At 32.3% G+C, this 14,674-nt stretch overlaps 2 protein-coding genes across 5 annotated transcripts in view; one reads left to right on the forward strand and one right to left on the reverse strand.

Annotated features, from left to right (window-relative positions):
* Positions 1–8,900, forward strand: part of LOC148613041 (aspartyl aminopeptidase-like) — a 29,303-nt gene extending 20,403 nt beyond the window's left edge. The window contains exons 9-15 of the mRNA XM_088595039.1: positions 556–633; positions 2,573–2,644; positions 3,304–3,461; positions 4,006–4,045; positions 5,499–5,600; positions 6,047–6,214; positions 7,361–8,900. Of these exons, the coding sequence (XP_088451165.1) occupies positions 556–633; positions 2,573–2,644; positions 3,304–3,461; positions 4,006–4,045; positions 5,499–5,600; positions 6,047–6,214; positions 7,361–7,408 (666 nt within the window). The 3' untranslated portion in view covers positions 7,409–8,900. The remainder of the gene's footprint in view (positions 1–555; positions 634–2,572; positions 2,645–3,303; positions 3,462–4,005; positions 4,046–5,498; positions 5,601–6,046; positions 6,215–7,360) is intronic.
* A 1,056-nt stretch (positions 8,901–9,956) lies between these two features.
* The window catches only part of LOC148613042 (uncharacterized), a 56,541-nt gene continuing 51,823 nt past the window's right edge, over positions 9,957–14,674 (reverse strand). For all 4 annotated transcript variants that reach the window (XM_088595036.1, XM_088595037.1, XM_088595035.1 and 1 more), the window contains one exon: positions 9,957–14,669. In XM_088595036.1, the coding sequence (XP_088451162.1) occupies positions 13,140–14,669 (1,530 nt within the window). In that variant the 3' untranslated portion in view covers positions 9,957–13,139. The remainder of the gene's footprint in view (positions 14,670–14,674) is intronic.

The raw sequence follows: 14,674 nt of genomic DNA on the forward strand, positions 1-14,674 counted from the left end.
AGTTACTTCATGTTCTTTGTTGTGTATATCTGTTTTCCATGTCTGGTCTTTGTTCCTGGATTACATTATTTTGATTACCACTATAACCCTGGTTCCCTTGATTACTCTTTAGTTACTTCATGTTCTTTGTTGTGTATGTCTGTTTTCCATGTCTAGTCTTTGTCCCTGGATTGCATTTTTTTGATTACCGCTATAACCTTGGTTCCCTTGATTACTCTTTTGACAACATTGTTTGTTTGAATTGGTTTTATTATGAGAAGTCTTTATTATACTTTCTATTATTATCCACAAATCAGACAACCATGTAGCATTACTGTATCTCATCTCGTACAAGATTGTGAACAGAACTTTTATAGTGATGTATGAATAATGGGTTTACATGTATCTTTTTTAAAGATAAGTTGACAGATTTAGTTGCTTAGTAACATAGTAATCCTAGAATGATCATCTTTGACATACACCATATCACAGACAAAGAAATGTTTCAAAGGGAGCATAAAACTATCAAATTAGAATTATTTATTATTGTCTTTAGTTTGAATTCTTTAATTCTAGGCTATCGGAGGTGCATTAGATGAGTTTATTTTCTCTCCACGACTTGACAATCTACTGAACGCTTACACTGCTGCTAAGGTTAGTTTTACATAGCATCACTAAAAGAAACTACATATACCTAAAATATCAATAAATTAAGTAGTTATTTGTAATTAAGTGTCAGATTTTAATAAATGTAACAGATTTTTCACAGAAAAGATTTTATACCAAGTTATCACTTCTAAAAACAAGTTTTTTGACTGTCACAAAATTTTCATACAAAAATATCACTTGCAGGTTTTTGATTTAAAATGGTGTTGTGCAGCCATTTTTTCCATGGAAATTTAGTCGATAAAGCACATTCTTTCAAATAAAATCTGATGGGTTTATTATGTGCCCTTAATACATCTATTTGTACAGGATGATTTTCAAATTATTGTCAAATCTTTGAACCTTGTTTTGGCAAATAGAGATATTTGACCTCTAGTAAAATCCAAATGTAAAAACAAAGTCATTTTTGAGTATTTGCTGTTTATCAAATTTTGCCTATTTAATACTTGACATTTCTACTCCAAATCCAGTCCACTGGTATTATTGTGGCAAATTATTTCTAATGCTGGTAGTTTTTATGGTATTGTCATTCTCTAATATATTTTGAATGACCTTTCAGTTACTGTGAGCCTTCTTTAAGTGAATCTCTTATTTTGTCTGTATTGTGTATATTGAAGTATTTCATGGTGAGAATTGGATGAATGATAGTGTTTTTCAGTTGTTTTAGATCATTTTATGACCTCATATTTAAGGGGGGTGGTTAAGGCCTTATAAAACTAGTTTAACTCCACCACAGATTTCATGCACCTGTCCATAGAAGAAGTTGGTCATTAATATTTTATGGTTTGTGGGTAGGCGAAACCATGAAATTCGGTTCCCAATGAAAAGAAGAATCTCATTGATGTGTATACTAAAAACCTCAAAACCATGAATTCAAGAATCCACAATCTTGTGTTTTTCCTAATCCACAAACTTGGTATCTGCTAATTAAAGTACTTTCACAGTACTAAATTTAATTTTGAAGAATTGTCATCATTATGTTACCATGGATTTTATTACACTTGTTGTCTGGATCTTTCAGAGGTAACTCAAAAGTACATTACACCCATCGAAGACCTTTTAGTGATCTCTGAAAGTAACTATTAATTTGGATTTAGGTTAAATGCTGTGGTGCATTGGCTGTATTTCACCAAATCCCTTCTTTTTGACCATTGTGGCTATTAGATTTGGATTCTTAAATTTTCTTTTCATTATAAATAAAGAAGGTTATTATCGCCTCAGCATAAAGTAAAAGTTTCCAGGGCAGGAAAATGTTGTCACTTGTTTTTATATTCTGTTTTCAGGAATTATTTACTTAAGTACCATTCTGTGTAAGAATCTGGCAATGGATGGCACCATAATTCTCAATTTGGTCTTTTTTGCCTCAACTATATTCAATACATCTAGAAAACAACTGAAAAGCTATTTGAATTTATCCTAAAGCATCTGTGACATATATATTTTTTGACTGGTTATATAAGGAAAAAGTGTGGAAAAATTTTTCCGTCATTTTTTCATAGTGCATTTCAACTAAATTTGACTTATCAATATCTTTAAAAGGCAAATTTTACACTTTATTGGTCATTTCTGAAGACTATCAGATATGGATACTTGGTTAATGCAGTAAGATCTCTGTGTTTTTTTTCCTTCATGTGCCACACCTTATACACATTTTGCCTTACTTTTAGATGGAGAAGCACTTAAGTGTTTTGTTTCTGGGAATACTTGTCTTTAATTTTTTGTGTGATTATAAAGTTCTCTGAAATATGAAAATAAAAAAAAAAAAACATCTATAAAATAGTACAATGTACCTCCATTTTTGAAGATAACAAATATACATGTAGCACAAAAAGTAATCTTTATATAGTACCTTCTGTTTAAGCTTTTCTAAAATTGGCCAAAGTACATGTATGCTAGCATATGACAGTATTTCATTCTTTCACTTCAGGCACTGGTAGAAGCTGGGGGTATTGCTGATGACCCAAATATAAGACTGATATGTTTGTTTGACAATGAAGAGGTAGGTCTGGTGTGAATAAAATATATATTCAGAAATTATTATATTTTTACCTATTGTGAAAAATACAATTGATTTAGTTTTGCAAAAATTGAAAACTGCATTATGGAATTTTCAGTATCAATTTTGCAGGACCTTTATTTTCAAATTGCAATAAATGAAATCACATTTTTGCTAAATTTACAAAATCAAAATAAAAAAAAATGTTTTGTTTACTAAATGTAAATCATAAAGAAAGAAACCACTGTATGCATAGCATCATAAAAAACCCTTTTTTCATATGGAAATGCAGTATTTTGTAATAAACCTACCTTGCTCTGGTTTCATGAGAAGTCATAAATCCATCCCCAACTCAAATTTTAACCAATCAGATTGCTTGGAAGTATAAATGAACTGAAGGAAATCCCAACTTCAGGTTTTTTTATACCCAGAGCTCTAGGTTATTTTGACCCTTTAAATATATATCACTGTATCTGATTGATAAGAATGAATACATTGTAATTATCGCCATACAGTAAAAGTGGTTTTTTTTTGTGTTTGTGTGGAAAATTTTTTGTTTTACTTCAAAAACTGGGTGAGGTATTTTTTTTGTGCAATGTAATTTTTTTGACAAACAGGTTCAATGAATAAGACAAAGATGAATAATTTATAATTTATATCAGGTGGGATCACAAAGTGCGCAGGGTGCAGCTTCAACACTACAGGAACTAGTTCTTCGTCGTCTCAGTGCTGGTGGTAGTACCACTGCCTTTGAAGAAGCAATCCCTAAATCCTATATGATAAGTGCTGATCAGGCTCACTCCATCCATCCTAACTACTCGTAAGTATTCAAATCTTTGGTCACGACATTTAATATTCATATTTTCTTCATAAGATAGGATCTGAGAGTGCACAGGGTGCAGCCTCCACACTACAGGAATTGATCCTTCGCCGCCTCTCCGTTGTTGGTAGTTCCACTGCTTTTGAGGAAGCCATCTCTAAATCTTATATGATAAGTGCCGATCAGGCCCATGCAATCCATCCAAATTATTCATAAGTTTGTATTTTGATAGTAGATGTTTCATTTTGCATGGTTAGTTCTGTACTATTGGTGTTTTTTTTTAAATGGCAAGGAGATACCACAATTTATGTTCCCTTTAAGATTATTTTTCAGATATGTTATCAGGAATTATTTTGTCGCTACCTTATGTATATATTTGTGCAGTTTTTGTTTTGCTTATTTTTTTTAAGATAATTTTTAGATCTACCATTATTTTCAATAATAAAGAATAGCTTGAATATTCAAACTTAGGAATTTTATTAACTTTATTGCACAAGAGTAAGATTTAGAATAAAATTTATTCTATGATTGTGTCTTCTTGTAGAGACAAACATGAGACAAATCACCAACCTGCCCTACACAAGGTCAGTATATCTCAAGTTCAAGGTCAGTAAATCTCAATGTTCAAGGTCAGAACATCTTAATGTTCATAGTCAGTAAATCCCCTTGTCCAAGGTCAGTAAATTTCAATGTTCAAGATCAGAACATCTTAGTGTATATAGTCAGTAAATTCTCTGGTCCAAGGTCAGTAAATCTCAGTGTTCAAGGTCAGAACATCTTAATGTTCATAGTCAATAAATCCCCTTGTCCAAGGTCAGTAAATCTCAATGTTCAAGGTCAGTAAATCCCCTTGTTTCCAATCAAATTTTCCTTACCTCGTTTGTCTACCCCAGACTTGACTTTTATGTTTCTAGAAAAGCAGGGGACACTTACCCTACCGGTGCACCTGGTCCTTGCTCCCAGTTTTTAGTGGAGTCTGAGTTGCTCATTTACTTTTGTTACTTTGTATGTATAATTTTAGTTACTTTATGTCCTGTTCTTTGTTGTGTATGTCTGTTTTCAATGTCTGGTCTTTGTCCCTGGATTACATTCTTTTGATTACCGCTATAACCTTGGTTCCCTTGATTACATGATGGGAAAATTTCATGGTTTTTTAGTAAGTGTAGATTTGCATTTGAAAATGGTTTGAGGTAATGAAATGGTTTATAGTTAGTTTAGATTTAGTTTGAGGTAATGAAATGGTTTATAGTTAGTGTAGATTTAGTTTGAGGTAATGAAATGGTTTATAGTTAGTGTAGATTTAGTTTGAGGTAATGAAATGGTTTATAGTTAGTGTAGATTTAGTTTGAGGTAATGAAATGGTTTATAGTTAGAGACTGATTCTGTTTGATTCTTAGTTTGATTTAATAATATTTGACAGATTTATGGCCCTTTGACTTCTCTTTTGTTTATGAAATAGTCAGTTTCCTGGATTTTTTTAAGTAGCATTCCAGCTAAGAATTATGCAAAATGTGATACATGGTTGGAAAGCCTACATATTTTTATTTTTGATATTTTGTTTAAAATGCTTCAGTAAACAGAAATTAACATTTGGTTTTTCGTATAACCCGTGCTCATAGGAGATAAAAATTGTATAAATGCACTGTAGAATTCAAAATTAAGGGAGGAACTCTGAAAATGACTCTCAAATACAATAGAATCTATTGGATTTTCAATGTTGATTATCTCCTAAGAGCAGGCAGATTTGCAAATTATTACACATTTCATACTATAAACCCATAAAACAACTTAATTACAAAAATAAAAATATGTAGCCTTTTTTGGAGTGTATCACATTTTTCAGCCTTTGCATGATTCTTACAAAGACATTTACTTAAGTTGTTTTAAATATTGCTGGAAAAGTCTGAGTAACTTCAATTTTAGAATTTAGAATTTTTTTTTTATGACAGAGTTATATCCCTTTAGTTTTGTTTAGTTGATGGGAGACATCATACCCAGTAAATTGATACTTGCTGAACTCTTGGAATTTTTTTTCAGGGTATTGTGCTGAAATTCAATGCAAACCAGAGATATGCTACAACAGCTGTAACAACGACAATTCTCAGGGAAATAGCTCTAAAATGTGACTGTCCACTTCAGGTAAGAATTCGTTACTAAACTGATACTTGTAATGATAAATATTTCCCTGGTGTATAGATTAATTGTTTGAAATAAATAAATCAATGTTGCATATGACCAGAATTTTGGTAAATTTGAAAACGTACCTGTTATTCTTTGGAACAGCTCATGTTAGAGATTTTTACGTAAAAGCAAATTTTTCAAAGAAAATGTAGTAATTTAAATTAAAAATCTCCCACAAACCTTACATTTCTATATGGGAGATTCTAAATTTTCACTGATTTTGTGGGAGTCTCCCCTAATTTGGGAGGGATAACAGGTATTTGAAAGCTTGTTGAATATTATCTGAACTGTTATATGGTTTATAATCTAACACCATATTGGATTTCAAGGAATGCTTCCATTATATAAGACTTACATGTAAATGTTAGAAGTAAGTTGTTAACTAGCTGTTTGTTTCTTTTCAGGACTTTGTTGTCAAGAATGATTCTCCATGTGGTTCTACAATAGGTCCCATAATGTCAGCTAAGTTAGGCATCCCAACGGTAGACATTGGTGCCCCACAACTCAGCATGCATTCTATCAGAGAAATGTGTTGTACTTCAAGTATTTCACAGTCTATTTGTCTTTATAAGGTAAGCTTTTGGAACAGTCATGTATTTTGGTCATTATTTGTAGCATTCCTACGGGTGACATTTGTGCTCCAAAACTTGGCATTTGTTTTATCAAATAAATGTATAACATATCCAGTACCTTAAAGACTATTTGTCTTATAAGGCAAGTGATGGAAACCACATCATGTTGCATTAACTTACGTTCTTGAGGGAGACTTTTATTGTTACATAATATAGCATGATTTCGTATTACAGGAATTATTTTTTTTCTGCTCTTTATCAGAATTCTGCTACTTCAAATCTGGATTTTACTGTTATAATTCTTTTTTTACTGATTATTTACTTCTGATTTTGCCAACATCCACTTTGTTTGTAGACCTTGTAAAATCATCCCTGTTACTAAGAAAAAATTATGTGCGACCAAATAAGGTGTCACAGTATATTGGAAAACAAACTATTATCAAGGGAGATAATTGATGAACTTTGACCTAAAAAAAGCGAGAATAAACTGGTTTCTGCTGTGATAAACTTTCTGTTTTCCTGGTCAAACTGTTAAATTTTAATTGCTAGAACCAGGCAGATCCTATGATATGAGTCACACAGGGAAAATTTATCCCACCAAATATTTTGTTTCGTTGTAATGTTTAAGATATTAAGATGTCAGTAGGAATCAGGATTTTCCTGTATCAAAAGTGGATGTCAGATTTCATGTTCCCTAACAAATCGTCAAAATTTTAACAGATCAAAGAATAATTTCTCTTTATTTTATATTTTGTAGTGAGTGCCTTGTTTTTTATTTCATTCTTAAAGTAACCATTTCAGTGATCCATATTTTAGAATGCACAAGTTTGTAATTTGAAATGACATGTGCCACCCACTGCCTGGGTCTTCCATTGTTAAATGCTGTTTCCTCCTTAGACTATAATAATTCATCTCAGAGCTATTACAGAAAAAAAACAGGTAGAAGTGAATTGAAGGACATTTTCTTTCAACACTCATGACCCATACACTTTCATTGGGTCTTTTAATAGTTGTACAGCCAGCCTTAACCTGTACAGGTTTATGTAAAGTGCCTTTCAGTTTAATCTAGAACATTCTTTTTGTATTTCTTGTGATGCATTGTCATTAGTATATATTACAAGTGCAATTATTTTATTTTATTTTTAGGGATTTTTCGAGAAATATCCTGAAGTGTTTTCCTCACTAAGGTTTTAAGACAACAGGATGATACTTTGATGAAGTGATAGATAGACACTCCACTGATAGAATATTCTTGATAGACACTCCACTAATAGAATTTACTTTCTTAAACAGTTATTAATCAGATCTCCCATTTCCTGGGTTTCCTTCACGACTTTATTCAGCAATTGAATTATACACAGATTTATTTTCATGTCTAGATTGTTTTGAAATAAATAATAATACTTTTGGTCTACTGTGTAATTAGGTCAGCTTTATACAAGTTAGTAATTCATTCTTTCTGGCTTCATTATCTCACTGAGAAATTACACAAAAATGAGTGTACATGTATGTATTACCTCAATTATGCATCTGTGCCAAAGTTCAAGTTGAAATACATGTACTGGTACTTGTAGTATTTATAGATTATAATATTTACAGGGTTTCCTCCTTGAAAATTAAAGAATTTCTAGAAATTCTTTTTGGACTTCAAGGACATAGAATTGACTGAATTTTACATAATTTTATAAAAATCCTGAAAAGAAGTCTGGAATTTCTAATGTCTAAAAGTTTGATTCTTTTTACATGTATTTTTACTTGGTTGTAGAGAAAATTCGGTTTTAAACTAAACTTTTGATGTCAATACCTATCCTGGAAAACAGTTAAAAAATTGGTCTTGAAAAATCCTGTAAAAGCCTGTGAAATTTCTGTTCTGACATTATGGAAACCTCGTATTGGAGAAAAAAATGTTCTTTTAGTCTCAGCATTAGGTCATTGTATTAATTTTTTAGAAAACTGGTAGTTTACACAGATGTTTGGTTCACACAGGTTTAACATGTATTGAATTTATTCATTGTTAAGAAAACCAGTTTGTGTTTTATATTAATTTTAATTAATCATTACTGGTGTTTTGTTTTTGAACCACCTTTTTTTTCTTTTACTACAATCATGGCTAAATCACTGGTTTGAGAAATTGTTTGCAAAAAATAAAAAAAAAATGACAGTGAAATTATTAGAAAAAACTCACATTTTGAGACTTCCAGCAAAGTTGAAGATTTCATTATGTCTCAAAAATTAGAATTGTTCAGAACACAAAAAAACAAAGTCATTATATTAAATTCACATGATAATTCCTTAGTATACTAATGTAGTAAACATATCTTTGATATTAACACCCCATGGCTGGTCTTTTTAATGGGCTTTGTTAGCTTAAAACTACTATTAATTATTGCTATTTTGTGTGAATTCTTTCACTATTCTCACTGTCTGAAAGTATCACAAGAAACTAAGGACACACATATCACTGCAAAATCACCAACAAGGTATTGACATATTAGCATTAAACATTATTGGACATCTTCACTCGATTGATTTTCTGGCTCTCACTTAACTTTCATAGAAATGATAAATGAAATTTTGTAATTGTTCTATAACAACATTTATAATTACAAAAAGTGATATTTATTTATTCTACTTTTTTATGTTGTTTTGCGTTATTTTTGTAATTAAAGAGCAAACTTGTGTTCTGTTTGTGTTTTATATATTAACTAGGTATATTCTCAGTTTTTACACTTCTTTTATCTTGACTACAGATTATTGGAGAAATGCAATTTGAGAGATAAAAAAAGAGTTTCTCCTATTACATAGAGACTGAAAATACCATCCCTCTTTACTCCAACCTCTTACAAATTCATTGCATTTTCCATTGATACCGTCTGACATTGTGTGTAATTGATTTTCCATATAATTTCATTACTGTTGGGAAACTTGTTTGATTTTAATTGTGCGATTTCTACGAGACTCGGCGGACACACATCTTAGCTTGACCTTAAAATAGACGAGGTTCAACCTATACACATGTTACTTTCACATGGTCAAGTCAAATTCTAGTAATATTCAAATATATAAATACACAATGAATTATCAATTTAGCTTTCCCTTTTAACATTAAACAAACAAATAAAAAATATGCAAGTGGACATAACTTTGAAGCAACGCTTTCGTGTTGTTTATTACACAAATTGCAAAAACCTAAACTCAATATAATATTTCCAACTTCAAACGTAAAATAAGGTAGCTTCATCTCAAAACTTGAAAGAAAAATACATTAAACAAAAATCTATTATAATCGAAATCAGTCATAGTTTTACAAACCTTAAAAAAGCCGAGGTTCAACCTTTTAATTACAGGTCTATGCATACCTTGACACCTAAGTTTTTAATGTTGTTCAAATCATTCTTTATTTTTGGAGGTTACGTTGTACATTTTTCCACAGGCCTTTGGACCAGGAATTTTTTTAAAATCACACAAATTATTATTAAATCATTTTGTTTCTATATTTGAGTTATTATACGTGTTCTCAGACATGTCCACTTGCTATTTATTGCTGTTTATGCCCAGTTTTTTGCCTATCTCCTTTCTGGGTATAGTATAATCAGCATTAAATATCAAGTGACATGTCTGAAAACACACATAATAACTCAAATATAGAATATTAATGACTTAATAATATTTTTTGTGATTAAAAAAAACCCTGGTCCCGAGGGTCTGTACATTTTCCTCTGGAGGGATTAAAAAGCCAAAATTAGGTTAAAGTATTTTATACAGAATGTTATTGCACAATAATACAAAGCCAACTACAACAGAATATGTTAACAATATCACAGTAATTCTACTCTTTGGTTATCCCCATAAAATTAAGCAGTACAGTGAAACATACTGTTCTGTCATGAGACTGCCATTCAGCTAAAATCTAGTTGCGACATATTGTCCAACCTATAGTTTATATAAGTTCACACAATTCTCGTTAGTGCTATTTATAGGGACCGATCGACCCAATTATCAAGTAAATTTTCCCCTTGAACTTTTTAATGTTTTGTCAAAGTTTCATTAAAAATTAGGAATCTTTCCCAATATTTCGAATGTGGATACCTTTTTTATCACACTTATAGGCCTGCCACTTAGTTCCATAAACAATTACAAGAGTCTTTAATAGTATGGAATTTGTGCTATGCATACCGTAAAAAGTTTTACCTAAAGAAGGGAATATAAATAAGAATTCATCAAACCCAATACTGGTAACTGCTACATGTATATGACAGCTAGTTTTTGAGCTTTCTGAGAGCCCCACGATTGTAAAAGTTTTATGTAATAAAAAAGACATAACATCTCATATAGAATAAACAAAGTCTTTGTAAACAATGATCAAATTAAAAATACACTGTGTTGATGCAGTTTCCACTAACCGTAACTATTAAATACACTCATAGTACATGTACAGCAGATATCACGAAGAGATACAATGGTTATTCCACTGTATTTTCAGGTAGCACTCCAGGTAAGAATCATGCAAAATGGAAAGCCTATACATTTTTATTTTGGATATCATGTTTATAATGTTATAATTAACAGAAATTAACATTTGGCTTTTCATATAACCCATGCTCAAATAAGATAGAAATTATAAAATGTACTGTAGAATTCGAATTGAAGGGAGATATCTCTGTAAATGACACTAAAATAATAGAAATTATTCGATTTTCAGTGTGGATTATTTCATATGAGCAGACAGTTTGAAATGAATTATTATACATTCCCTCTCATAGACCTATAAAGCAACTTAATAAATATGTGTAGCATTTTTGGGGTGTATCGTATATTACAGAATTTGCATGATTTTTAGAAAGGCAGCTACTTAAAATCGACTTTACATCCAATCATTAACATTTACATGTATCGACTGGTAACATGTCACGCTTTACAGAATAAATATAAAATACATTTAAAAATCAATTATTTTGAATTGTTAAAGAATCGTTAAAGCGTCTGAACTAATTCAACAACAAAACTAGGATATCCTTTTTAATTTACGTATTCATGAACTCATATAGTTGAGTATAATAAATGAAAATTTCTTCTTGATGCTAAGTGCTTGTTTTAAAGATATTTAAAATCAATTTGATATTTACATAATTAATTTTGCAAATTGGTATTACCTATACAAACGCTTCTTATATACAACATTACACAAAAGTTTTAGCGTGACACATAAAACGTTATGAGTTATCAAAACATTTAATAGTGCGCCCTATGTACCGAGTTTTGTGCATTATTTGATAAATATTATATCATTGAAACTACAACAGAGACATATTTAGCAAAGACATACCAACATATTGGATCCGTAAGGATGGTGGTCTAATGTTCTAAATAACCTTGCTCCTTGCCCTTTTTTTCGGTTAAAGCTAAATGACAAGAGGGGGATTCAGGGTTTGAATTTAGAAGGGACACAGTTCGTGAAACAGAGTGACTCCATACTTTGTGAGCAATTATTAGTTTTTTATTTGCTCCACCATATGGAAGGATTTGTGCTCGTTTTTGCATCAAAAATGTTTGTGTTATGCCAAACTATTGTTTAAAAACGATTGATAAAAATCACTTGTCGAAGGTTATAAACAGGTACTTAAACTGAATAGAAAACTTATTTAAATATAAATTATGAGTATTATGTCGAAGAAGTCTTAAATAGAAAATTTAACCCTATTTTGAATGCTTGATAAAAAAAAATACAATCAGAAAAGTTTGCATGCTTGACACAGAAAATTCATTTTGCAAATTATTTCAAGTATCAATAAAGCTTACTTTCTATATGTTAATTAATTTAAAAAATAAATCAATGGTAAATGAAATTTAACGTGGACAGCACATACAGGAGAATTGTTTGACACAATTACCAACGATCTACATTTATGTTTGTAAAGGGTATTAAATTTCAGTCTCTGTAAGAATCATGTAGTGGGTGAAACATGATATGAAAAATCACATCATTTCAATAATGTAATTTGACTATTTGCACCATCAGAATCAATTAAGGAAAAAAGATAATATATTTTCAATATTACTTTGATAATTTGAGTTATGATTTCACTGAAATACACTGAAAATGAAATTTCAAGGGCAGAACCCGATCAAAAATCACATTTTTCAAAAATTCTATTGAAATATTTCAGAGCAAAGGTAGTGATGCAGAGATCAAATAATGATCTTTTCAAACTTTTGATCTTGAGCGGAATAATTTGTCGGTGGTGTTTTGACATGCATGTTTCTGATTTTGTTTCCATATTGCCTGATTCTTACAAACACTTACAATTATGTGGTATACGCTTTTTTCAATTTAAGACTAAATAAATACAAACAAACATGAACGATTAATACAATTACAATTATTTTACATAAATAATTCTTTCATTTATATATACATGAACCATGACTTTACAGACACCAACAGACCAAAACGTACGTGGTATCATAGGTATATGTTGCAGTAAAATAAATACCATAATTATACCTTCATAGACTAGTACATCAAGGTATATGGTATATAATTTACTGATTAAACTACCTGTGTATATTATCAATAACCTGACAATAAAAAGTCACTGCACCATACAGGCATATTTACCGTAATGCCAAAGTCGTTAAATTGTCAAGTGATGGTCTTTTTTCAAATCCAGCGGAACACAAAAAACTATGAACAGTGATTGACTTACACAAAAAAGTGTTCTTTCGTACTAATGTAAACGGTTTACTTAACACAATATCTCTTTTAAATGAATATAACAAGATGACTTATTGTCCAATACTAAAATATAATATCACAGTTATGACTAGAACATGTCACATTACTACACGTTTTCAATATGATGCCCATGGAATGTCGCAATATCTTTAGTCCATCTCAAGCCCAGTTTCTACTGCATTTCTGAGCTTAACTATGAAGAAAATTATCGATCTTTTTCTGATAATTTTCGCCAAGATATTCCTTTAAAACCTTTTCGTCGACTTTAGGTTTATTAGATTTGCCAGACTTTCCCTGAATGGAATTTAAATTGTAATCTGCTAGTTTATCAAGTTGTTCTATAATACCATTCATATCATCATCCGGGGATTTTTTGTTGTTTCTGGACGGTTTGTTGTTCGGGTATTTTGTATCAGACGGTGCAGATCTACTCGAGGACGGACTAACATCCATTGATAATGCAGATGGAATTCTCTGTTCATTTCTCCTTGGTGATGGCGAGCGAGCGGAACGAGCGTTCACGCTCTTCTCTACGCGGGGAGCATCTCTAGAGCGTGATGCAGCTGCTGCGAAGGGTACAGCTCGCTTCGGCGAAGGACTCCTACGTTGACGATCGGGTGAAGAAGAACGACTTAGTGAGCGGTTCTTTTTCTTAGCTGACTGTTTGCTTTTGTCCTTTGACCGCCTTGGACTTGGGCTATCTCTCCGATCGTGTCTTGCGTTAATCTCAAAACTTATCGATCGACTTTTTGACCTAGATGGTGATCGCCTTCTATCACGTGATCTGCCACGAGAGTAGGATCGGCGCCTAGGACTCGGACTTCGTTTGTGTGATCGTTTTGGAGACTCAGACCTTCTTCGCGAAGGTGACCTTGATCTTCGTCTTCTTCTTGACGGTGATCTAGACTTCGATCGCGACCGTCGTCGTCTATCTCTTGTTGGATTCACAACTTTAATTTCGACGGAACTACTCCGACTTCTTGATCGTCGTCTGCGATGACGTGACCCAGATCTACTTTTGCTTCGACTGTATGATCGGCGCCTTCGTCTTTCCCTTGAATGAGATCGACTGTCGGATCTATTTACAATAACTATTTCTTTTTGTCTATTACGAGATCTTGATCGACTTCGCGACCGTCGTCTTCTTGAAGAAGAACTCCTTGATCTTCGATGTCGTCGTCTGGAATCTGACCTAGACCGACTATTTATAACAGTCACCCTAGTATCACGATCACGCGATCTTGAGCGGGATCGTCTCCGTTGTTCCCTTTTTGGTGATCTTGACCTTGACCTAGGCCGAGAAGTATGGTTATAAATTACAACATTTTTCGGTGACCGTGACCTGGAACGTGACCGTCTGTTCTCAAGCGACCTTGATCTCGACCTTCTTCTTTCTGGAGTCCTCGATCGTCGTGCCCTATCTGTTCCGACTATCATTACTCCAACACCTATGTCCGGATCAAACTGACGGTCATCACGTGGACGAGTTACTCTATCCCGCGAGGGGTCATCTTCCGGTTGAAAATTACCTGAAGAGCCACCGTTTCCTTTGATAGGTGGTAATACCTGTCTTTGGTTCATCTGACTATTGCTTCTGGCGGGAGATTCCTGATTCGATTGGTTTCTTCTACTTTCTCTTGGTGTGTCTTGCTGTTTTATTGGTGGTAATGGCGGAGTATTAGACAGGGAGCTCCTGGAATCATCCCTCGCTGGACGTCGCTAAA

Source organism: Perna viridis, chromosome 7, assembly GCF_037379345.1.
Source record: "Perna viridis isolate PV_CMFRI_1.1 ecotype Kerala chromosome 7, ASM3737934v1, whole genome shotgun sequence".
In the NCBI taxonomy this organism is placed as follows: domain Eukaryota; kingdom Metazoa; phylum Mollusca; class Bivalvia; order Mytilida; family Mytilidae; genus Perna; species Perna viridis.